Source organism: Bos indicus, chromosome 9 (genome assembly GCF_029378745.1).
Source record: "Bos indicus isolate NIAB-ARS_2022 breed Sahiwal x Tharparkar chromosome 9, NIAB-ARS_B.indTharparkar_mat_pri_1.0, whole genome shotgun sequence".
NCBI classification, from domain to species: domain Eukaryota; kingdom Metazoa; phylum Chordata; class Mammalia; order Artiodactyla; family Bovidae; genus Bos; species Bos indicus.
In genome coordinates, this window is record NC_091768.1 from 88,451,960 (window position 1) to 88,476,035 (window position 24,076).

The window sequence follows — 24,076 nt, forward strand, 5'->3', positions numbered from 1 at the left end:
CATGTTGGAAACATATCTTCAAATGCTTATACTAGAAAAGGAGGACTGGAAATGCACAGACCAAGCGTTAAGAGACTACAGAAAGAACAGCAGAAAAATCTCAAAGGATGAAAACAAAGAACAGAGATTTCTATTGCAAAGCCAAAATCAGTTCTTGGAAAAGTCTAGTAATATAGACACATCACTAGCCAAAATGATCGAGAGGAAAAGAGAACACCAGCAATGCTAGGAATGAACAAGGATACATAAACACAGAAGCAAAAACTATTTTTTTAAAAAGGTGAGTATGAGCAACTTTGGCTGATAAATCTGAAAACTTGTAAAAATGGATTCACATAAAATTGAATAACGTTGAAGACATTGAATCAGTCTGCTGCTGCTGCTAAGTCGCTTCAGTCGTGTCCGACTCTGTGCGACCCCATAGATGGCAGCCCACCAGGCTCCCCCGTCCCTGGGATTTTCCAGGCAAGAGTACTGGAGTGGGGTGCCATTGCCTTCTCTGGAATCAGTCTAGCAGACAAAAATCAGACAAGCAGACAAAAAGACAATAGTTTTATAAATGAGCTACCTCAGTCAAAAAAGATAGGAGAAGACAGAACATTTTATAACTCATGAGTTCCCAGTGCAGACACTGACAAGATGCTAATGGACAATTATAGGCCAATTTCACCTGTGAACATAGATGAAGTTACCATTAGCAAAATAGAAAATAAAATCCAGGTTGAGGTTATCATGAGATTGTAAAGAGGGTTAATATTGATCAAAATGTATTAATGTAATTCATTACATTATAGATTAAAATCTATACTTTCACCGTAGTAGATACGTTAGATAACGTATCTTTTCTACGTAGATAGTAGAAAAGTTATTAGATAAATTCTAGCATTCATTATGAGATTTTTCTAAAAAGTCATCTTAGACTAGGAATTTAAAGAAATTCCTTAATCAAATAAAATGTCTATAAAAACAGAGTGAAAATATCATTTAACAGTGAAATATGAAAAACCTTTTGGGGGGACTGCGCTACACAGCGTCTTATTAATAGTTCTTAGTTCTCTGACCAGAGATCAAAACCAGCAGTGGAAGCACCAAGTCCTAACAACTGAACCACCAGAGAATTCCCTAGAAACACTTTTTAATTAGGAAAGACAAAGGTGTCTGTTATCAGTATTCCTAACTGGCATTGTGCGGGAATTCCCAGACAATGTAGTAATATGAAAAAACAAAATGATGATGGGAAAGGAAAACACAAAATGTCATCAATCCTGAGTAATAAACTTATGTAAAAAGTACAGAAGACTCTATCAAGATATCAGAATTACTTCACACACACAAAAAACACAGATATCAGAATTACTAAGAGTTCATCTGGCTTCTTGGATGTAAGATCAACAGGCAAAAGCTAATTGCATTTCTAAACACCACCACCCACAGTTATAAAATTAATTTTTAAAGAATACAACATATGATAACAATGAGAATATAAGGTACCTAGGAATATATTTAGAGAAGGCAGTGGCACCCCACTCCAATACTCTTGCCTGGAAAATCCCATGGACGGAGGAGCCTGCTGGGCTGCAGTCCATGGGGTCGATACAAGTCAGACACGACTGAGCAACTTCCCTTTCACTCTTCACTTTCATGCACTGGAGAAGGAAATGGCAACCCACTCCAGTGTTCTTGCCTGGAGAATCCCAGGGACGGGGGAGCCTGGTGGGCTGCCATCTCTGGGGTCGCACAGAGTCAGACATGACTGAAGCGACTTAGCAGCAGCAGAAATATATTTAACAAAGGTTATTTCTGACCTTTTGAAAGAAATTGTATAATTTTTATAAATGCCATTAAGAAGACCCAGTTAAAAGCAGAGATACCATTTCATGGATTAGAAGACTCACTCTCTTAAGGATATTGATACTGATTCTCTCCCAAATTAATCTCTCCATTTGAATCAAAATCCTGACATAGTATTATTGTGTAGAATTTGCCAAATTGATTCTAAAATTTACATGGGAGATCAGGACAAAAACAAGACAATTTTGAAGAAGCATAGAGCTATAAATATCAATAAAGAATTTTAAAAAATTATTCATTGGAGTAAGGCAAGTTGCAGAAGGATGTATTTCATCTAACCCCATTTGTATAAGATTTAAAGTCAATGCAGGATGTATTTCATCTAACCCCATTTGTATAAGATTTAAAGTCAATACCTTTTTAGAGCTGCATACATATAAAGGAAAAGAATAAGGAAATGAGCAGAAACTGAGCCAATTCAGGAAAACCGTGATGGGACAAACATGTGGATGTAGATGGAGAAGACACTAGGGGACCTTCGCTTGTGTTGGTCATACCTTTTCTTAAACCGGGTAATGGGCAGGGTGTCCAGGTGAATTGTAATTCTTTTACAATTTACTGTCTGAAATAGTTTCATAAAGTTTTTAATTTCAAAAACTGACTGAATTCCACAAATGTCAAGGGAAGTGAATTTACATTAAAAGTGCATTAAGCACAATAAATTCTGTGAGGATGGAGACTAGCAAGTTGTAGTCCTGTCCTGGGGACCAAGGCATCTGGACTGAGAGCTGTAATGTTTGAATGGCAAGTGGATCTGATATACCTTGTTCTTTCTTGTTTGAAAACAGTCCGGGAACATGATCTTGCAATTATTATGTGATTTTTCAGTGGTCGCCACATGGTGGCAGGCTATTCAAGAAAATGCAGGGACAGTGTTTTGTACTTTAAAAGCCCAGAATTTTGGGTTGGGACGCTTAGTGGAAGAGGACAGTAAACTTGCCCTGAACTGAACAGCTGTGACGAAAAAGAGAAAAATGCCTTCATTGGCAATTCAGTGTTTTCACAGCTGTCACAGATAGTTTTGCTAGTTGTATCTGTATTTTGGAAAAACAAAGATATCTTTCAAAGTACTTTTTTATTATGGAAATAAATCACCTTTACTATTTGGATAAAGCTCATTCTAACTTTGAGAACCATGATTGGCTTTACTCTCTTGAGAATCTAGAAATTGGGTAACATTCTGATTTTCCTGTATCTATGGAGGTTCTCTTTAAAAGCTGACATTGTACACCCTTTTTTTTTTCTTAAGTCCTTGGTACTTATAGCAGTACCACTGTGAATCTTAGAGACTGGCAACTTTCATTGCTTTTATTGTTTCGACTTTAGAGCCAAAAATATGGCAAGAAAGATTCCAGGCTTTTCATTGTTTTTGTTTAGTCGGTAAGTCTTGTCTGACTCTTTGCAACCCCATGTACTATAGCAAGCCAGGCTTCCCTATATCATGGAGCTTGCTCAAATTCATATCCACTGAGTCGGTGATGCCATCCAACTGTCTCATCCTCTGTCACCCTCTTCTTTTGCCCTTAATTGTTCCCAGCATCAGGGTCTTTTCTAGTGAGTCATTTCTTCGTATCAGGTGGCCAAAGTATTGGAGCTTCAGCTTCAGCATCAGTCCTTCCAATGAATATTAAGGGTTGATGTCCTTTAGGATGGACTGGTTCTATCTCCTTGCAGTCCAAGGGGCTCTCAAGAGTCTTCTCCAACACCACAGTTCAACACATTCTTTGGTGCTCAGCCTTCTTTATGGTCCAACTGTCATAGCCGTATATGACTACTGGAAAAATCGTAACTTTAACTATACAGACCTTTGTTGACAAAGTAATGTCTCTGCTTTTTAATACTCTAAGTTTATCATAGCTTTTATTCTAAGGAGCAAGCGTCTTTTATTTTCATGGCTGCAGTTAACCGTCTGCAGTGCCTTTGGAGCCAAGAAAATAAACTCTGCCACTGTTTCCACTTTTTCCTTTCTATATGCCATGAAGTGATGTGACTGGATGCCATGAACTTAGGTTTTTGAACGCTGAGTTCTCAGCTAGCTTTTTCACTCTCCTCGTCAAGAGGCTCTTTAGTTCCTCTTCACTTTCTACCGTTAGGGTGGTATCATCTGCATATCTGAGATTGTTATTTCTCCTGGCTGTCTTGATTCCAGCTTGTGATTCATCCAGCCCGGCATTTTGCATGATGTACTGTGCATAGATGTTAAATAAGCAGGGTGACAATACACAGCCTCGAGGTACTCTGTTCACAGTTTTGAACTAGTCCGTTGTTCCACGTCTGCTTCTAACCGTTGCTTTTTGACCTGCATATAGGTTTCTCAGGAGGCAGGTAAGTGGTCTGGTATTCCCATCTTTTGAGGAATTTTCCACAGTTAGTCGTGATCCACACAGTCAAAGGCTTTAGCATAGTCAGTGAAGCAGAAATAGAGGTTTTGCTGGCACTGTCTTGCTTTTTCTGTGATCCAGTGGACGTTGGCAGTTTGATCTCACAGAGTCGGACACGACTGAAGTGACTTAGCAGCAGCAGCAGCAGCAGCAAAGCTTCCTCTGACTTTTCTAAATCCAGCTTCTGCATCTAGTAGTTCTTGGTTCATGTGCTGCTGAAGCCTAGCTTGAAGGATTTTGAGCGTTACCTTGCTAGCATGTGAAATGAGCCCAGTTGCATTGTAGTTTGAACATTCTTTGGCATTGCCTTTCTTTGGGATTGGAATGAAAACTGACGTTTTCCAGTCCTGTGACCACTGCTGAGCTTTCCCATAATTGTCCTTAAACTTTGTTTGACCCCCTGTACATGGTCCACTTACACACAGCAGGCTCCCCTCCCACCGCGGAATAACGGCTGTTTCTTTCCTTTCTTTGTGCTAGCAGCTAGCGCTGCACTTGTCACTCGCCTCCTGCTAGTACACCTCCATGCTTCTGTCTGACATCTAACTTTTCACTATTCCTATATTTTGGACTCCCCTGGTGGCTCAGATAGCAAAGAATCCACCTGCAATGAGGGAGACCTGGGTTCCATCCCTAGGTTGGGAGGATCCCCTGGAAAAGGGAATGGCTACCCACTCCAGTATTCTGGCCTGGAGGATTCTGTGGACAGAGGAGCCTGGCAGGCTACAGTCCACGGGGTAGTAAAGAGTCAGACACAACTGAGCGACTTTTATTTTACTTCATTCCTATATTTTATTTCTAAAACACAGGTGATAGCAACTGAAAATGGTGCAAAGAATATCCAAACACAGATTAGTGCTGGGAGACCTGAATGGGGCAGGCTGTGTCCACCCTTATCGCACACCTCGAAAGCCTTCACTGAAAAACACTGAAAGTATACATTTTACAGTAGATTGGTATTTGTTTTCTAATGCCACCAACAATGTATTTTAAGATTATAATGCATTGTAAGTACATTTTAAGATGATGGCCCATTTAACTTCTCATTATGAACAGTGACAAGTATCAGGGGGAGAAAAGAACAAGCAAAGGAGTATAGCTGTGAGGTCACACGATATTATCTTTGAAAAGTGATTCTTTCCTGCCTGTTTGTACCTGACGTGGGACAGGATGCCCTGTTGGCCATCTGGTGGGGCATTTCAAGAACCAGAGGGGTGAGGGTTTTAGGGATAAGGTGGTGACTGTAACACTGGAGCCCTGTATACCACCTCTGAAACTACATGTAGCCTTCCAAATTTGGGATGACCTCGAAGCTACTACTGCTGCAACCAGTAGGAACTGTCTTTGGAACGCTTGGGATGACATTTGTGTTCTCGGGAAGCAATACAACAGGCTTTGGTGCAAACAGCTCTGGATTCAAGACTTCGTTGTTGTTTAACTTCTCTGAGCCTGTCTCCTCATGTGTAGAATGGGGATCTTAATACTCCCGTCCTCTTGAGGCTGCTGTGAGAATTCAGTGATGCTGTTGGTTTGCTTAGCGCAGGACTTGGCACCTGTTAACATCCCCAGTAATAGCTTGGCTGCGGCAGATGGTGAGTCAGGAAGGACACTGGCAAGTTTCACCATACAGATGTGCAGTTGATCCTTGATGTGGAAATGGAAAGGCCAGTGGGTCAATCGCTTGTAAGGAGGTAATAAAATGTAGGACCTGGGTTCCTTATTTGAAGCCTAGCACACATGTTTCCAATGTATGGCTGGGTATAAGGAGAGAGTCAGTCTGTCTGTGAGGTCTCCCAACAATACGTGGAGGCCGAGGAAACCAAATCAAAAACAAAACTAAGAGAAAGTGTGCCCGAGAGAGTGTGTCCAGCTTTGGCCAGTCCAGGCCCACCCTCTGGTCCTCAACTCTGTGGCTATGGACCTTTTCCTTCGCTGATGCCTGTGTCCCCTCAGAAGCCACTTCACATCAGGTCACATCTCCTGGGAATTCCTGGTTTACCAATCACTCTTTCTAGGAATAGTATTCCTTCCTGTGATTTTGAGGGATTTTTACATCAAGTTAGTTAAATAGAAATGGATTTCATCTCTATCAACAACCTAACAATCTAAGGATAGTCTTTGAATATTGTTGTTGTTCAGTCTCTCAGTCGTGTCTGACTCTACAACCCCATGGACTGCAGCACACCAGGCTTCCCTACCCTTCACATCTCCTAGTTTGCTCAAACTCATGTCCATTGAATCAGTGATGCCATCCAACCATCTCATCCCCTGTTGTTCCCTTCTCCTCTTGCCCTCCATCTTTCCCAGCATCAGGGTCTTTTTCAGTGAATCAGCTCTTCGCATCAGGTGGCCAGAGTATTGGAACTTCAGTTTCAGCATCAGTCATTCCAGTGAATATTCAGGGTTGATTTCCTTTAAGATGGATGGGTTTGATCTCCTCGCTTTGCATACTGATTACATATAAAATGTTTGTGGACCCAGAATGTGAGGGATTGAGATTTGCCTTTTTAGAGCATTACACCAAACAGAGTGGACTTCTGTATTTGGAAGCTATAGTTTATGCCTTTCTGAGTGTATCATTGACAATTAAGAATAAGTTTTCTGCTTCGTTCTGGAGCATCACTCTTGGGCTTTGAGATGCATTCTGCATTTACATGGTGGGAGGAGAGGAATGTCTGGGCATTGGTCCAGATTAGTCACACTCTATAGAGCATCAGCTGTTGGTAAGCTAAAGCATTGGGTGTGAAATTTTTGGTTTGAGCTAAGGAGTTGCCCTCCTTCCTGCACCCAGATGCAGGCCCTTTACTCAGCTCCTCAGGACCCTGGAGTGGAATGACACCCTGATGTAGGAGGGGACAGCCATCTGCCCCGTGAGAATTGGCCTACATTTAGAGATGTCCTCTTTCTCACCCCAGGGAGTTCACCCTGATGCCAGAAGGAAATGTTCTGTATTGAGTATTTGTGAGGCAGAGTGGTTCCTCTCTCCAGGATAGGGAGGCTGGCTGGCACCTCAGGGCTGTGCTCTCCACCCTCCACACACACACATACACACACACACACACGCACACACCCCCATACGCTCCACTGGCTGAAAAGCCTCTTTTGACACAGCTGGAGGAGGATGGCAAAACGGCCTCCAGCTGCAATGAATCGGGTCAGTCCCAGCTGTGTGCATAAGAAATAACCCAGAAAGAAGAGAGCCGTTTTACTTTGTTTTTCTCAGAGGATCTTGTTTCTCCTTCTGAGCACAGAGATTGTCAAAACTAGCACTAACAGTAAAGGAAAAGACATAGGTCTTTCACACTTGAAGGATCAAAGTAGGCCAAGCTTTTTGAGCAAAAGTTAACTTATCAGAATCATTTTCCACTTTGAATTCAGTACATTGCATGCCTTACAAAAGGCTTTAAAAAGTGAATTGGGAAATTCTAAATATATGTGTATTATACATAGGAGAGCTTGTAAAAATACTCTTTTCCCAAGATTGGTGGGGAAATGTTAGCTTTTAAACTGGACTAGATTAGCCATTTACATGAGTGCTTTTTCTTTTTTCTATATATTTTTTTAATACAACTTTTAATACATTTGTCTTAAATCAGGTAGGAAATTACAACTGTAGTTTCAAACCAAAAATACAAGAATACTGACTTTTCTGGAAATCTGTATTTCCTCACACAGCTCGGAGTTAACTAACTAGTGTCTTTCCACTTCTTGTAGAGCAGGTCTAAAGACAATGAACTCCTTCTGTTTTTAATATACAAATGTATTAAATTTTCCCTCTTTTTTTGGCTACGCTGCATGGCATGTGGGATCTTAATTCCCCAACCGGAAATGGAACCCCTGCTCCCTGTGGTGGACTTGGAACCACTGAATCACCCTAACCCCTCTTTTTTTTTTTTGAAGTTCAGGTTTGCTGGATATAGAATTCTCAGTTGACAGATCTTTTTTTCTTCCAGCACTTTAAACCAGTAACATATGGTAATGGCAGTAAGGACATGGGATAATTTTGAGTTAGGGGTTACACTGAACCAGGATTGTCCTTCACTCGAGTTACCTTGTTGATTCTGCAGCCATCCTATGAGGCTGGACTCTCACTCTTCCCATATCACAGATAGGAAACCGAGGCTCAGAGAAGCAGAGAGACTGAGCAAATATATATATATAATTTTAAATCATTAGCGGTGGCAGTATAATTTTTAGCCATTATCTCATGTCAGCTCTTATTCCAGATAGTCCCAAAACCCAATCTTTAAAAGGACCTTCCAAGTTTAATGTTTATTTAAATACCCCACAGCATAAGGGAACTTCGTTTCCCAACCAGCAATCAGACCTGTGTGCCCTCTGCTTTGGAAGTGTAGAGTCTTAACCACTGGACCACCGGAGAAATTTCCTAATGTCTGATAATCTTTGAAACCCCAAAGGATCCAACAGCTTGGGCTGGGGAACATCAGAGGGACCAAGGTCCAAGACATTTGACTTGGGTTAGGTTCAACATTTTTTTATCCCCACTCTTACTAATCCCACAGATAGCTTCCTAAGAAAAAGAAGCCATTTCTTCCCTGAGCTTTAAGCTTGTCACCACCCTTGCAGGCTCACTCTCCAGGAGGGATGTGTCTACCCTTTCGAGAGGGGAGGGTGGGGGCCACCCTGGTCAGGTGTATGGATTCACACTCCAGCCTTATTGATGTGAGTCCCTCCCCTGACTCTAGCCCTGTGTAATGGGTGAGTGGAGGAGATAACACTGACCCCAGGGTGGCACAGATCTTGTGCCAAGTAAATACTGAGGCTATTGAGTAACGTGTGATGAAGTGACCTAGATAATGTAGGCCCCTGAATTTCTGTGTTCACTATTAATGGATTGAAAAACACCTTTGGATGTCAGCTCCCTTTCTTCTCACTCTTGCTTCTGTCTAAACATTGCGTTACTTATTAACACCAGAGAGGACAGTGAATAGAACTTTTGAAAAGCCCCCAAATTAGGCCATTTATATTTAGCAGTGTTGAGAAAAGGATCAGTGGGAGAATCTATTGAAACTTGGCATAAGATCCGGAGGGGGCATATAAAGTCTCAGATGGTTCAAGGCGTGTGTTGCATAAAAGGACAAGGGCTCCAGGCTGTGTCTCTGCAGGGAACAGGCCAGTGGCATCACCTCCTGTCTGCCTGTGGATCATCCTTGCTTGCCTGTCCACACCATCAGCAGAGCCTGGCTCCATCTTTCACTCTTCCAGCATAAATGCTTCCTAAGGGTGTAGAATTAGAATACTCCAATGGGTAGGTCTTTGCATAGTCTATGAGTCTTGCCAAGTGGCCCTAGTGGTAAAGAACCCTCCTGCCAGTGCAGGAGATTTAAGAGACTTGGTTTCTTTCCCTGGGTTGGGAAGATCCCCTGGAGGAGGACATGGCAACCCACTCCAGTATTCTTGCCTGGAGAATCCCATGGACAGAGGAGCCCCAAGGGCCACAGTCCATAGAGTTGCAGAGTCAGACATAACTGAAGCGACTTAGCACACACGCACGCAGTTAGTCTGTAATGATAGAACACCTTATGTTTGTGTACAGATTTCATTTTTCAAAGCCTTTTCATGTATTTTCTTATTAGCGTTACACCCTGAAAATAAGGTGTTTTGTGCAGTGCCTTGACCCTGGTCATCGATGACAAGAGCACAGCCTGGACTTGAATCCAGGTCTTGAAACCACCGCCCCCCCCGGCCCCCCCGCCCCGTTGGCTCTTCCCTCTGCACCTCAGTTCCTCTCTAAGTGCAGTTTCTTCACTTCTCAGAGGAGGCAGCTGAGGCCAGAGAGTTACTCCAGGGAAGTGGCATGCAGGAATCTGTTAATGTGCATCCCAGGGTTCAGAATCAGAAAGCGCAAGTGTGGCAGGAAATGCAGTGCTGAATTACCCACTGTCAGTTCGAATTAACAACGCAGAATAAGCATAGATCACAAGGCTCTTCTGCCTCTGAAGCGAGGCTCACTTCCTGTGGATCTGGGAACCATAACTTGAGCTCTTACACATTTTTGTGCTATATGCTTCTGTGTCTCTATCATATCACATTATCTCTCATCACAAATACACACACACAGGTGTGAGCACACGCTCTCTCTTTCTCAGCCTTTTTTGTGTCCCAGATGAGAGAAAAGACAGTTAATCCCTCTTCGAGTTTACTTGATTCTCACATAAATTACTATGGATGATAAAAGGAAAACGCAACCTCAAATCCAGTAATGGACATACTTTGACATTCATCCAGAAAAATTCCCTTTCTCACACCCTAGGAAGAAATAAAACTAAAAAGTAAGGCTGAGGAATAAGGCTTTTTAGTTTTATTTCTTCCTAGGGTATGAGAAAGGGAATTTTTCTGGATGAATCCTTCAAAAAGTATGTCCATTACTGGATTTGAGGTTGCGTTTTCCTTTTATCATCCATCGTAATTTATGTGAGAATCAAGTAAACTCGAAGAGGGATTAACTGTCTTTTCTATCATTTGGGACACAACTGACTATCTTTGATACTCTCTTCTCATATTTTGAACAGTAAGTATGTTAAATGATAAGGTAAGACATGAATTTTTGAGAAAAAGGAAGGTTATTTATTAACCCTTTGGGGTTTGACCCGAGGGTCGGGAAGATCCCCTGGAGGAGGAAATGGCAACCCACTACAGTGTTCTTGCCAGGGAAATCCCACGGACAGATGGACAAAGGAGCCTGGCAGGCTACAGTCCCTGGGGTTGCAAAGGGTCGGACATGACTGAGCCCTCAAGCACACCACTGCTCACTGGCTCAGTGAAATCTCCATAGGGAGGGAACACACTGGACTCAGAGGGCAGATTTTGCCCAAGCATGGTTGCCTATGCCCACTTCTATAATAAAGTCACTGAAGGGTTCCTAATGGCTTTTGGCTTGCTTAGCCATTGGATATCATTTGGAACTGGTTGACAACACCCTTTCCCCTGAGGCTGCTTGAGACAACCCAGTGCTCCTCCCCTGACTCCTGGGTCAGGAAGACCAGACATGGCCAGAGTCATGTCATTTCTTCCTCTTCCTTTGTCATTTAAGATGAGTTCTGAGGGATGCCTTAGACACCTTTTTCTTCCCGTTCTTTCCCTCGGAGATCTTATCCAAGCCTCAGCGTTTAACTACATCTCTGATGCTGGTGAATCCTACCCTGCTTCCCCATCCTCCGTTCCTTTCTTGGTTCCAGGCATCCAGCTTCCTACAGAGGTGTCCTCTGCCTGCTGCCTGTACCATGCTTTCCCTCTCAGCTCCCCCAGCCCTTCTCAATCCAGCCTCCAGCATCATCGTCCTAAAACACAGTGGATGCAGCAAGGGCAGCCAGGGTAGCCCAGCCTGACAGCTGCTTATCTGTTGTCAAGAAAAGGCCAGCAAATTCAAGAATCCGGCCTTTATTGAAAGAAAGTGACTTTTTATAAAAAGGAAAAACACCTCACTCTGGTTAGGACTTTGCCGGGAGACAGCCATGGGGCCTCCAGGCTGTCATCACAGAGCACTGTGAAGGCTCTTGTGCAGAACATGATGTGATCTATAAAGCCTCTCAACCAGCTCACACTAACCGCAGTGTCCCAGTTCATTGAAAGTGAAAGAACAAGGGCCAGATCACCTCCCACCCTCCCTCCCTGGGACCCCTCGCTCCCTGGGGACCCCACCCTGTGCTTAACTGTGACAGCTGCCAGGCCGTTGCATGCGGCCTACCAGATGTTAAACATTCGCCGGTTTTTTAAGTATTTTACCAACTGTATGGTCAAAATACATAGAAATAGAGTGTTTCTTTTCCATAGTTCAGTGGCTTGTCCTGTCCCTTCATCAGGAAGATCCTAGCTCTCAAATCTTGTAGTCTTGGGTCTTTATTTTCTGATGCTCAGCAACCTCAGTGTCTGCCCCAAGTGAAGTACCCAAGTGGAGACGGCAGGTGAATGAGTCCATTCACTGAAGAATTCTGGGTCTCTTTCATTCTCTCCAGTCAGTGTAAATTCAGAAGCATGTCGTTGGCTGGAGAGAGCACCAGCTGATTTTTTCAAAAGTGATGTTCTTAATTTTGAACTTTGTTTTCAGAACTCTGTCCATAACATTTGAAGGATGTAGAAGCAGGTTTGTTAGGTCTCAGGTAGTTCAATCATGATTCTTCTTTTAAAACCTATCCCAGCTTTCTGTATGCATACAAACCCCATACCTGAGGTTCATATATGCCCTTATAAAATCGTTGATAGCAGAAGATAAATCCCTCTCTTCTGGCCAGAAATGTGCGGCTGTCTTTCCCGTAGTTTCCATTTTAAAAATGCATTTCCTTTGCTAAGTACAAAACTATGATGTTCCTTATAACATTGGAGAAGGAAATGGCAACCCACTCCAGTGTTCTTGCCTGGAGAATCCCAGGGACAGGAGAGCCTGGTGGGCTGCCGTCTATGAGGTCGCACAGAGTCAGACACGACTGAAGCGACTCAGCAGCAGCAGCATAACATTTCGAGTCCTCTCTCTCCTATCCGTCCTCTATCTCCCCCTCCATATTCTGAGACTTCTCATCCCTACTTCTACCCCCCCGAAAAGAAAACCTTCAAGAAAAATAGTTTTCATGGTATCTAAACCCTCCAGCATTCCCACATGCTCCACACTAAATGCCTGCATATCTGTATCTGGCGATGGTTTTAACATTTGGTCTTCCGCCTGGGGAGTGGGCGGTACACTCTAAGCTGCTTCCACTCAGGCCTCAGCAGAGAAGGCAATATTTTGTTATGAGTAAAGTTTCAAGCCAGGCTTTGGCTGAGGTCCTTCCCATTAGGGAGGAAGAAAGTAGAAACAGCCAGTGAGATGATAATTCTCCTTGAATTGTAGCTCATTAAAAAAACCTTGCCTGGGCCTCTGTGGCTTATTTATTGATTTAAGCATCTAGCACTTTTCCTTTCCAGAAAAAATTAGCATCTCCATTGCAATCATGACTGTGGGAGGAGATTTTTGTCTTTTCTCTGGGGATTGACTGTCCTCCAGTTGCTTATTCGCACAGCCCACTTTCGAGTTGAGTCTAGGTACACAGTTAAGGGGTCGGCATGAGATGTCTGAGATTTATAGGTAATGAAAAGAACAGGTTGTACCGAAGATACCACGTGTAGGAAACTAAGCACTCTTAGGGGACTCAAGTGAACCTGTGATCCTTGCTTTTTCCAAAATGAGCATTGCAGTCGTGTCCATATTAACTTCTTTCCTGTAGATAGTTTAACATGTTCTGTGTTGGCCACCGTTGAACGTGGAAATGGCATTTCTTGTCTGCTGATCACTTACAACAGGTGTTAAACAATTTGCGTTACTCTCGAGTCGTACTGTGGTTGACTGTCTGCAGTGGTAAAGGGACTCATATATTTTCTTGCTGCTGCTTAGTCGCTCAGTTGTGTCCAACTCTCTGCGGCCCTGTGGACTGTAGTCCGCCAGGCTTCTTTGTCCATGAAATTTTCCAGGCAAGTATATTGGAGCAGGTTGTCATTTCCTACTCCAGGGGACCTTCCTGATCCAGGGATCAAACCTGGGTCTCTTGTATCTCCTACATTGGCAAGCAGATTCTTTACCACTAGTGCCACCTAGGGATCCCATACGTTTTCTTATCAGACATTTAAAATCCTCTTTCCATAAGGACACATTTTTCTCCTAAAAATAAAAGCACCTACAAGTCTAGCCGCTTTTCAGCTCCATCTGTTGAGAACCCACGTGACCATAACACACTCAGTTCAGTTCACTTGCTCAGTCATGTCTGACTCTTTGCAACCCCATGGACTGTAACGCGAGGCTTCCCTGTCCATCACCAACTCCCGGAGCTTGCTCAAACTCATGTCCATCAAGTCGATGATGCCACCTAACTATCTCATCCTCTGTTGTTTCCTTCTCCTCCTGCCTTCAATCTTTCCCAGCATCAGGGTCTTTTCTAATGAGTCAGTTCTTTGCATCAGGTGGCCAAAGTATTGGAGCTTCAGCTTCAGCATCAGTCCTTCCAATGAATATTGAGCACTGATTTCTTTTAGGATTGATGGGTTTGATCTCCTTGCTGATAATATTGAGTGTAAACCTCTTAATTTGTGTTTACACTGTTGTCGTTTTTCCAGTAGGGACCTCTTTTTGAATGTGGTTAATACTGACTCATTGCTGTGCCTTAATAAAGGGTAACGCTGAAAAACAGTGAGCACCTTAAAAACTGAAAAGCATTTGGGCTCCTTCATGGTACTCAGTCAATTGCTGTGCCCTATTTGCATGATTGGGCTTCCCCGATGGCTCAGTGAGTAAAGAATCTGCCTATAATGCAGGAGATGGGAGATGCGGGTTCAACTCCTGGGTCAGGAAGATCCCCTGGAGAAAGAAATGGCAACCCTCTCCCGTATTCTTGCCAGAAAAACCCCATGGACAGAGGAGTCTGGCGGGCTACCGTCAGTGGGGTCACAGAGTCAGACAGAGCTGAGCAACTAAGCATGAGCACGATTTGCATGATCGGATTGACCAGTGTTTCCGGGATGTTAATTTGTAAGGATTGGCTTTGTTGGCTCTTGACAAGATGTGCGTTTAAATTTTCACCCTGCTTCTTTATCAAGGGAGCTCAGAGCTGCTCTAGATCTTGGCTGTTTTGTTTGCAAGATTCCTGAGACTCTAGCTGAGGCAGCCTCTTGCCCAGTGTTACACAGTCCTTAGCCGAGTCTGTAATGCTGTTTGGGCACTGAAGCACTGTGACACTGGCCTGGTCCTGCCTGGGCCTCTCAGCAATCCGCATGTCCAGGCTGAAAGCGGATGAGGACCCCTGCAGCCGGCTCACTTCCTGGGCCTTTGGATGGATGTGTGAGGGTAGTGGCAGTGGGGGTGTTTTTGTGTTTTGCCTTCCGCTCCTGTCTGTTTGATTCTGAAGAGTCTGCCGTCAGTTGCAGGGCGTTGAAGTCTGGCAAAAGCGATGATGGAAGGGTTGTCAAGTACTGGAAAGTGGAGGGCAGTCAGTCTCCCTCTTTCTGCCTCAGCAGTATTGAATTCAAGGCTGGGCCACTGGGAAGACGGGATATACCACTGAGATTCTTGCACTCCTCAGTCTCAGTTTACTTGTCAATTAAATGGGCATAATGACACTCACCGGAGAAGGCAATGGCACCCCACTCCCGTACTCTTGCCTGGAAACTCCCATGGACAGAGGAGCCTGGTGGGCTGCAGTCCATGGGGTTGCTAAGGGTCGGACACGACTGAGCGACTTCACTTTCACTTTTCACTTTCTTCCATTGGAGAAGGAAATGGCAACCCACTCAAGTGCTCTTGCCTGGAGAATCCCAGGGATGGCGGAGCCTGGTGGGCTGCCATCTATGGGGTCGCACAGAGTCGGACACAACTGAAGCGGCTTAGCAGCAACAGCAGCAGCAATGACACTCACCGCATGTATTTAAGAGCTGACATGCTTAATTGTCACTATTTTCCCTGCGGGTCTGGGATTCCTTCTTCCACTCAGTCCTTCCACATATGGGTCCAGTTTGAAGTCATCAGGTGCTTACTTGGTGCTGGAATAGGTGGTCATTCCTTTGTTGACGCCAGAGTTAACGTTTCACCCTTCTTCAGAACTGTCCTACCAGACATGTTCCTCCAGCGCTGTGTTATCAAAATACAAATAGGGCAGACATGTCTTTTGTAGAAGGGGTTGCATTCCAACCTTTTTCTTTAAGAAAACAAAACAAAGCCAAGCAGTTCGACAAGACACTATAACCAGGACCTAAAGGAAAATGCGATTTTTTTTTTTTTCTAGACCAGCTCTATCTCTGTCCTAAGTCAGGATGCTGCCTGTGTTACCCTGCGCCGAGTACCGTCTCCTCCTCCCAGCAGTGCCCTCCCTGTTTCCTTGACTTCAGCCTTTTTCTCAGTATTCCAGTTAGTGGTGAAAATGTGACAGTGCTAAAAATACACACAGTATTTATGCTGGGGCTTCCCTGGTGGCTCAGTGGTGAAAGAATCTATTTGCAATGTGGGAGACACAGGTTTGATCCCTGGGTCAGGAAGATCCTCCAGAGAAATGAATGGCAGCCTACTTCAGTATTCATGCCTGGAGAATCCCATGGACCAAGAAGCCTGGTGGGCTATACTCCATGGAGTTGCAAAAAGTTGAACACGACTTAAGCAACTCAGCATGCAGTTTATATGCTGGAGTGACTACCTGGAAGAAATTTTTAAAGCTTCCTTTCCAGGGTATGATAATCACGTTCAGTTTGCACTTAGTTCGTTTGTTAGTAAAGTGATTCTGTCAGTACACCAGTGAGGAGCTGACAATCTGAAACTGCGATTGTCATCTGCTACATGGAAGGCATTTGATGCTGATCGTCACATCTTTATGCTACAGTTAAAAACACGTGTGGTATTTCTTTTTTTCTTTCTAGCTACAGGAGGCTGATATTGTGGTCTTGGGCTCACCCAAGCCAGAAGAGATCCCCCTTTCTTGGATTCAACCGGGAACTACTGTTTTCAACTGTTCGCATGACTTTCTATCAGGTAAATGGCTTCAGATTGGTGCCAGGCCACAATCAAAACAGGCGAGATTGCTATGAGCAAGGTTAACCTTATTTGGAAAGAGTATGTTCCTGAAATGGTGGTCACTGTCAACACAGGAACACAGTTAAGGTGACCGCCTTTTCAGTTACTTATATTGGAACCATATTGTCGGGCAAAGAGCAACCAAGATGCCAGTTGCAGTAGCAGCCACCTCCCCGCCTCCCCGCCCCATTGAAATGTCCCTTGCTGTCCTCTAGCATCGAGCAGACAAGTCAGTTGTGACCTACAGCAGGCAGTTAGTACATGTGTGAGGTAAACTAGGAATAGTATTTCTCACAGTCTTTGTAAAACAGCAGAATGCTTTCTCCTAAAGCAATCTTAGGTGGATTTCAACACATAAAAGTAGATGAAAACACAGCTGCCAGAGGGAGGGGAATGGAGACCAGCTCCCCTGTGTTCATAATTTCCCTTTGCAGTGACCCCTCAAGCACTTCTTGGAGCCCCAGAGTCAATTCAGAATGCTGGGAAAGTCACCCTTAGAAACAGAAGAGGTCCTGGGATGGGTGTCAGTATTTGATGGTATTTGCTCAGGGATCCAGGAACATCCTGGATCACATCAGGTCACTCTCAGGGTAGCTGAAGCTGTGTCAGGGCCAGGATGCCCACCCAGGGGGCCAGGAGGAGCTGATCCAGCCGGCTGACCTTTTTCTTTTTCACAGAAAGACACTCAGGCTGTGAGAGCTTTGGACCACACCCAGCCCACCCTCTCAAGTCCCATGACCTGTGTATGCAAGAGACAATGGCAGAGGAAGACAGAACCTCCCTTCCTTGTTGCCTGTGGCTCCCAATTTCAACATGGGGTGGGAATGCGGGGCTGTACTGAGCTGTCCAAGAGGATGGTGTTTTTTTTTCTTTTCCCCCAAAGCTGGTCAAAACTTGAACCAAAAGGAGTAGGAGTCTCTACTAGTACAGGCGTTCTAGACCTTGAAGCTTAGGCAGCCTCGCAACACAGTGATATAAAGAATAGTATCAAGGAGAAAATAAATAGAACTTCGGATTCAGTCACCTTGGGATGACCATTTTACATTTTTCCACCAAAAAAGCGTTAAACTTAATAGAAAAGAAAGGAATATGCTAAAAGTTTTACTGAAATTCATTTAACTATTTCTTCAAAAAGAGAAATAATGCACCTTCCTCTTTAGGAAATGTAACTCCTCCCAGAATTGACCAATCAGATTAAAAGCCCCTTGGAGCTGAAGGACACAAGGTGGTTTGGGGTGTTTTGAAGGGAAGATGCTCAGGAATTTTTCAGAATGCTCATGTACTCAGCTCACAAACACACACATGAATGAAGCAATTAGAGGTACAGTATAATATGGAATGGAATTAATGGCTTTTTTTAATAAATAGAAAGCATGCTCAATTCTTTACTCAATTCTTTGAAATATATGTAGTTTGTGGATATAACTTTTTTTCCCTGAAAAGAAAAAAATGCTTGGTTCATCCACAGCGTACGTGCACTGTTTTGGAAGGCAGCTCTGCTCACCACTGTACCAGCAATGCCATGCCCGGTTTTAATTTGCTCAGAATCCTAGTGGGATCAGGAAAGTCAGTTATGACTTTATTGTTATTTTTTTAAGGCATGCTTCCCTGCTACAGTGTTTACTTGCTGTTTTTTATTAGAGTTTTTGTGTTTAGGGTGATTTGGGCACAACCCTGGTTGGAGATAGGAGAGTTGACTTCAGTGTTCTTTTGGAATCCTGTGAGCCCTACAATTACATGAAGGCTGGCGTATGTTTTACGGTTGAAATGGTGCCCTATTTTTAATGTGTTTCTTTTTTTTTTAAGACCATTATTTTTTTTAAGGTATTTTAAAAACATTAAATTTTGGTGTAACAATTCTCTTTAGGGGAAGAAAAAAAGATTCTGGATGTAGACAGATTGCAGTTTATTTTTAGTTTATCTGGTCCAATAGTAGAACTTTTATTGATTTTTGAGTGCTCAGAATATTAGCTGACACATTGGAAGGGCTTAGTAAATACTGTGTTGAATGAGCGACTAAAAATGGATTCAGAATTATCCTATGGTTACAGTTTTAAGTTAGTTTCAGATAGAAAGACATTTCCTTAAACTTGTTCTCCGCTAAAAAAAACAGGGCTGACGAGGCAGAGGCAAAGATGGAAAAAACACTATGCTGATTAAACGGATGAACGTTTTCCAGTCGGCACTATTTATAATAGCATTTCATTTCTCAGTAGTCAGAAGTTTTTGTTTTAACAACTTTGATTAGTATGAGAATTTAATCTCTGAATAAATTGAAGAAAGGCTTTTTCCCTCTTTTATATATAATTTTCCACTTGAAGCAAGCAAAGACCTTTCTCAAACATTATTAAAGAGAAAGTTGCTTTTATTTCAACTTAAGAGGAAAAGAATGTTTAATATACTTATGATTGGGTGAAGGCAGGGCTTTATAATGAAATTTTCCTGGTCATCTTAATGATACAGGGTTCCCCTTCCCTCCCTTGTAAAAATAGATGGGATGGGGTGATTTATGATGAGGTAATTCTATAGGGGCATTTTATTGAATACGTAATCCCCAGAGAGATTTTCATGATGGCTGATAGCCCAGAGGCAGTGCTTGGAAAACAATTACACCTAACTTGTTGGATTGGGTCCCTCTTCTGTGGCATGAGTCTCATGTTTAGATTGAAAACAGGGCCATAGCAGGGTTCAGTTGTCTAGGTACAAGAATTTTATTTTCTAAAACATTATTTCAAATGAAAGAAATGGGCTCTGATTTTGTAATGCTCTGCATGCTAAAGGTCAAAATTCATCCTCAGCAAAAACCACTGTGTACCTAATATTCAGACTTAGTTTCTGATGTACCAAATGAGATAAAGGAGATACTAGTCTGGGGCCCAGAGAAGAGTGTCAAAATAGAAACTTAATGGGTCAGAGTAGTTCAGAGAGAGCATCATTTGAAGCAAACGTGATTCTATAGAGTGGAGACAGGGGGCTACATCCCAGGACTCAGGCTAATTAGAGTTGCTGAGAGTCCCAGGGTGGTCTCAAAGCAGCTCCTATTTGAAAAGAGACCTTCTGATTTCCAAGGAAACTATTATAACACCTTAGCCTTAAATTTTCTCATTGTAGCAAGTTTGGTTACTGTAAGAAAAATGGTAAGTGAAAGGCCATCTTTTAAAGGGATTCACTGACTTGTCCCTGGAGGAAGGAGCTGTGAGTTAATGGGGAGTGTTAGTGGGAAATGAAAAGAGCCATTTGGTTTGAGAGCCCTGCTCGACTTACGAGTGTGGACAGCCCTCCGGGTGGGGCCTGGCCTCAACATAGGCAGCGGGGGTGGTGAGGTAATGATTTCCTTTTTTGGGTCTCCAAGAAATTTATTAACCGTGTATTCTAGATTCCCTGAGTTACCATCTTAATTGCTTCAGTTTCTCCAGATTCAGAACTGTCCATTCCATTTTAAGATTGCACTGATTCCTGCTACAAAAGCAGCCCACTGGTTATGATAGAAAAGGTTGGAAGTATACCATAGGAAAGAAAAAAATAGCTTCTGACTCAGTCAACTTGAGATATCCATCTTAGAATTTTTCCCATTTAAAAATTATACTTCATTTTATTGGCTGGAATATAGTAGAAGGAAAAGCAAATAATACACTAAAGCATTACTAAAATTCAGATGACTTTCTTTAAAATGAGAAATGTTGGTTCCTACAAGAGTCTTCTAAAGTTTGAGATATATGTGTCTTTTGTGTTGTCTTTTAAACTCTTACTTGATTTTAGCTGCGTTCTATTGTATGCTGCTGCTTCTGCTAAGTCGCTTCAGTCGTGTCCGACTCTGTGCGACCCCATAAACGACAGCCCACCAGGCTCCCCCATCCCTGGGATTCTCCGGGCAAAGAACACTGGAGTGGGTTGCCATTTCCTTCTCCATATTGTATGCTAGACAGTAGCTAAGAGTGTGAAATTGTGCACTGTGTAATTCTATAGGTGAAGTAATCTTCATTCACATGGGTATTCCTAATTAGACTCCTGGAACATCCATTTATAAATTGAATGCAACTTTTTCTTATTTCCCCATCATTTAAAGGTAGAGGTAAGAATGAGGGAAGCATATTTCTTTTCCACAGGGGTTGGATAAGACCTTTAGATCAGATCTCTAGTGGTTCCAACAAAACAGGTCTTTCTCATTCTCTAGACTCTTGGCTTTTGCCTAAATATGATGTATAAAACTGAAGTGTTGCTAATCTCTTTAAACAGTACATGAGGGATATGATTTTCTTACACCCTTAATACATTTGACAAGAGAACATCACAAACACTTACGTGTTATGTGCTCTTTCTTGCAAAGGACTGTCAGGAAAATGGATAAATTTAAGAGTAGAGTGGTTGTCTCTTCCTTCAAAAAGCTTACTGTTAACAGCATAGGCTAAAGCATTTTTACACGTCTGTTTACGTTTCACAAACTTCCTGTCTGTTTACATTTCACAAACTAAGTGCCAACCACAGTAGAATTCTTATAAAATGCTTCTCTGTATTTTGAAATCCAGGTAATCCTCAAACTTAATATCCTAAAATATAATGTCTCAGTTTTTTTAAAAACATTTTATTTGGTTGCAGCACTTGGGATCTTTAGTTGGGGCACACGAACTCTTGGTTATGGCATACGGGATCTACTTCCTGACCAGGGATTGAACCTGGGCCCCCTGCATTGGGAGCACAGAGTCTTAGCCACTGGATCATTGAAGGAAATCCTCATTTCTCAGCTTTGATGGAGAATTGGCTCTGTCTTTTTTTATGTTTGTTTTTAATAATTTCATTTGTTTATTTCCTTTGGGCTGTGCTGGGTCTTTGTTGCTGTGCAGGCTTCCCTCTAATTGCAGCAAGTGGGGCTACTCTGTAGCTGCAAAGAGCGAGCGCCTCACTGTGGTGGCTTCCGTTGTTGCATAGTGCTTGCTCTAGGGCGCATGGGCTGCAGCAGTTGTGGTTCCAGGGCTCTGGAGCACAGGCTCAGTTGTGGCAAATGGGTTTAGTTGCTTCACGCACAGCGTGTGGGATCTTCTGGGACTACAGATCGAACCTGTGTCTCCTGCACTTGGCACATAGATTCTTTACCTCTGAGCCCGGCTCTGTCACTTTTAGGACAAGGATTTTACAAAGCCTGATCTGTCACACAGCACTTTACCTGGGCTTATTCTATAGGCATTTATATCTTCCTTTTCGTTCTTGACCAACCTAGATAGTATATTAAAAAGCAGAGACATTACTTTGCCAACAAAGGTCCATCTAGTCAAGGCTATGGTTTTTCCCGTGGTCATGTATGGATGTGAGAGTTGGACTGTGAAGAAAGCTGAGCGCCAAAGAATTGATGCTTTTGAACTGTGGTGCTGGAAAAGACTCTTGAGAGTCCCTTGCACTGCAAGGAGATCCAACCAGTCCATTCTGAAGGAGATCAGCCCTGGGATTTCTTTGGAAGGAATGATGCTGAAGCTGAAACTCCAGTACTTTGGCCACCTCATGCAAAGAGTTGACTCATTGGAAAAGACTCTGTTGCTGGGAGGGATTGGGGGCAGGAGGAGAAGGGGACGACAGAGGATGAGATGGCTGGATGGCATCACCGACTTGATGCATATGAGTTTGAGTAAACTTCGGGAGTTGGTGATGGACAGGGAGGCCTGGCGTGCTGCAGTTCATGGGGTCTCAAAGAGTCGGGCACGACTGAGCGACTGAACTGAACTGAATCATACATGGAATTGCTTTGACTTTAGATGTATTGTTTAAATATACATATAATATGCCAGGCACTTTACATACCATATCACATTCAGTTCTCACAAAAGTCTGTAAGGTTGAACAACATTAATTAACGAGCCCAAAGTCACAATTGCCAGTAAGAGGTAGAGGCAAGATTTTAATCCCGTCAAACTCTAAATCTGTGGCCCAATTGGGAGCCCCAAGGCTGTGCCAGGACCCAGCTGCTGACCTACTACCTGTAGCTGTGCCATGACACGCTCACTTCCTTGGTTGAAAATGAGAATGTCATTCATCATCCTGGCATTTTACAGGGAAAAAACAGTAGGCTACAAATGACGTTATGCTGAAAGTCTTTTTTATTTCCCCAGGGAAGGCTGCATGCATTTCTTCTGGCGTCCATGGTATTAGTCCCATCGCCGAAGATGTGAGTCTCCTTGCTGCTGCTCTGCGGATTCAGGTTTGTCTGACCCAGTTATTTGAGAATTTTTGAGTTAATGAATACAAAGTTTTTAAAATAGTACTTGGATCTCACATTTTCTTTTTTTAAGAAAAAGCTACACATTTAATTACATGTGAGTAAAATTACTCCTGAGGCCCACTTGGATTATTTTGCAACTTTTGTTCCTTTCCATGACACAGTATCCCTGAATGATGCTTGGTATTTTCATAGTGTAGATACGTAAGCCATCAGCTTTTACTTGTCTAACACCCTTTCCTTCCTACCCCTATTAAAGAACATGGTCAGCAGCGGAAGGAGATGGCTCCGTGAGCAGCAGCACCGCAGATGGAGACTTCACTGCTTGAAACTTCAGCCTCTGTCCCCTGTACCAAGGTATTTGTTTATACTGACATCAGCTCACCTTAGATACCCAAAGTTATCCATTGGATGGGGGCAAAACTCACGGTCTTACGGCTTTGATGGTAGATAGCGTTCTCTAATCAAATTGCTGCACTGTTTTTTCTGTCCTTTAATTCCTCCAAAATTAAATAATAGTGAGCATGTTTACCATAGTCTATCAATTCTAAGATGTAGATTTTTTTCATACCTCTGAAATCAGCATGCACCTTCCTGTCAAAGATGTATCTCATGTTCAGTGGTAGTGTTTTTTCTTAAAATAATAGTACCTTAGATTTGACAAAATATGGTACTTTTTGGAATATGCTTTTCAGTGTCAGAGATGCCCAACACACACAGTCAGCTTGGTCTGCAGGGCCTTGTAGGTTTCTTTGTTGGGGGTAAATGACCAACCAAACCAATCACTATTCCACGTGGGAGTGGAGCTCCACTTTGTTCAGAACATGGTGGTATCTGCTCTCTGACGGGACACTCTGGGACAGTCCAGATGGATATTTTCTTGAGTGATAGTTAATGAAGTGAAAGCTACATATTCCCTCTGTATGAATTTGGAAATGCAAACTGCGAGACAGTCTCAGCATGTGATTTTAGAACAGTTCGTTAGATAAGCTATCTCAACCAGATAGATGACAGATGCATTTTCCAGCCTCATAGTGAATCCCCTATGGTTGCCCCTCTATTACTGAATTGGCCCAACCCACTTCCTGCAGGGGGCAC

General features: G+C 43.0%; 1 protein-coding gene across 2 annotated transcripts in view; it reads left to right on the forward strand.

The window, feature by feature from the left end:
• MTHFD1L (methylenetetrahydrofolate dehydrogenase (NADP+ dependent) 1 like) overlaps positions 1-24,076 on the forward strand; it is a 181,866-nt gene that overhangs the window by 15,226 nt on the left and 142,564 nt on the right. For both annotated transcript variants that reach the window (XM_070796373.1, XM_019966947.2), the window contains exons 8-10: positions 16,620-16,731; positions 22,872-22,960; positions 23,238-23,335. In XM_070796373.1, coding sequence (XP_070652474.1) covers positions 16,620-16,731; positions 22,872-22,960; positions 23,238-23,335 — 299 coding nt within the window. The remainder of the gene's footprint in view (positions 1-16,619; positions 16,732-22,871; positions 22,961-23,237; positions 23,336-24,076) is intronic.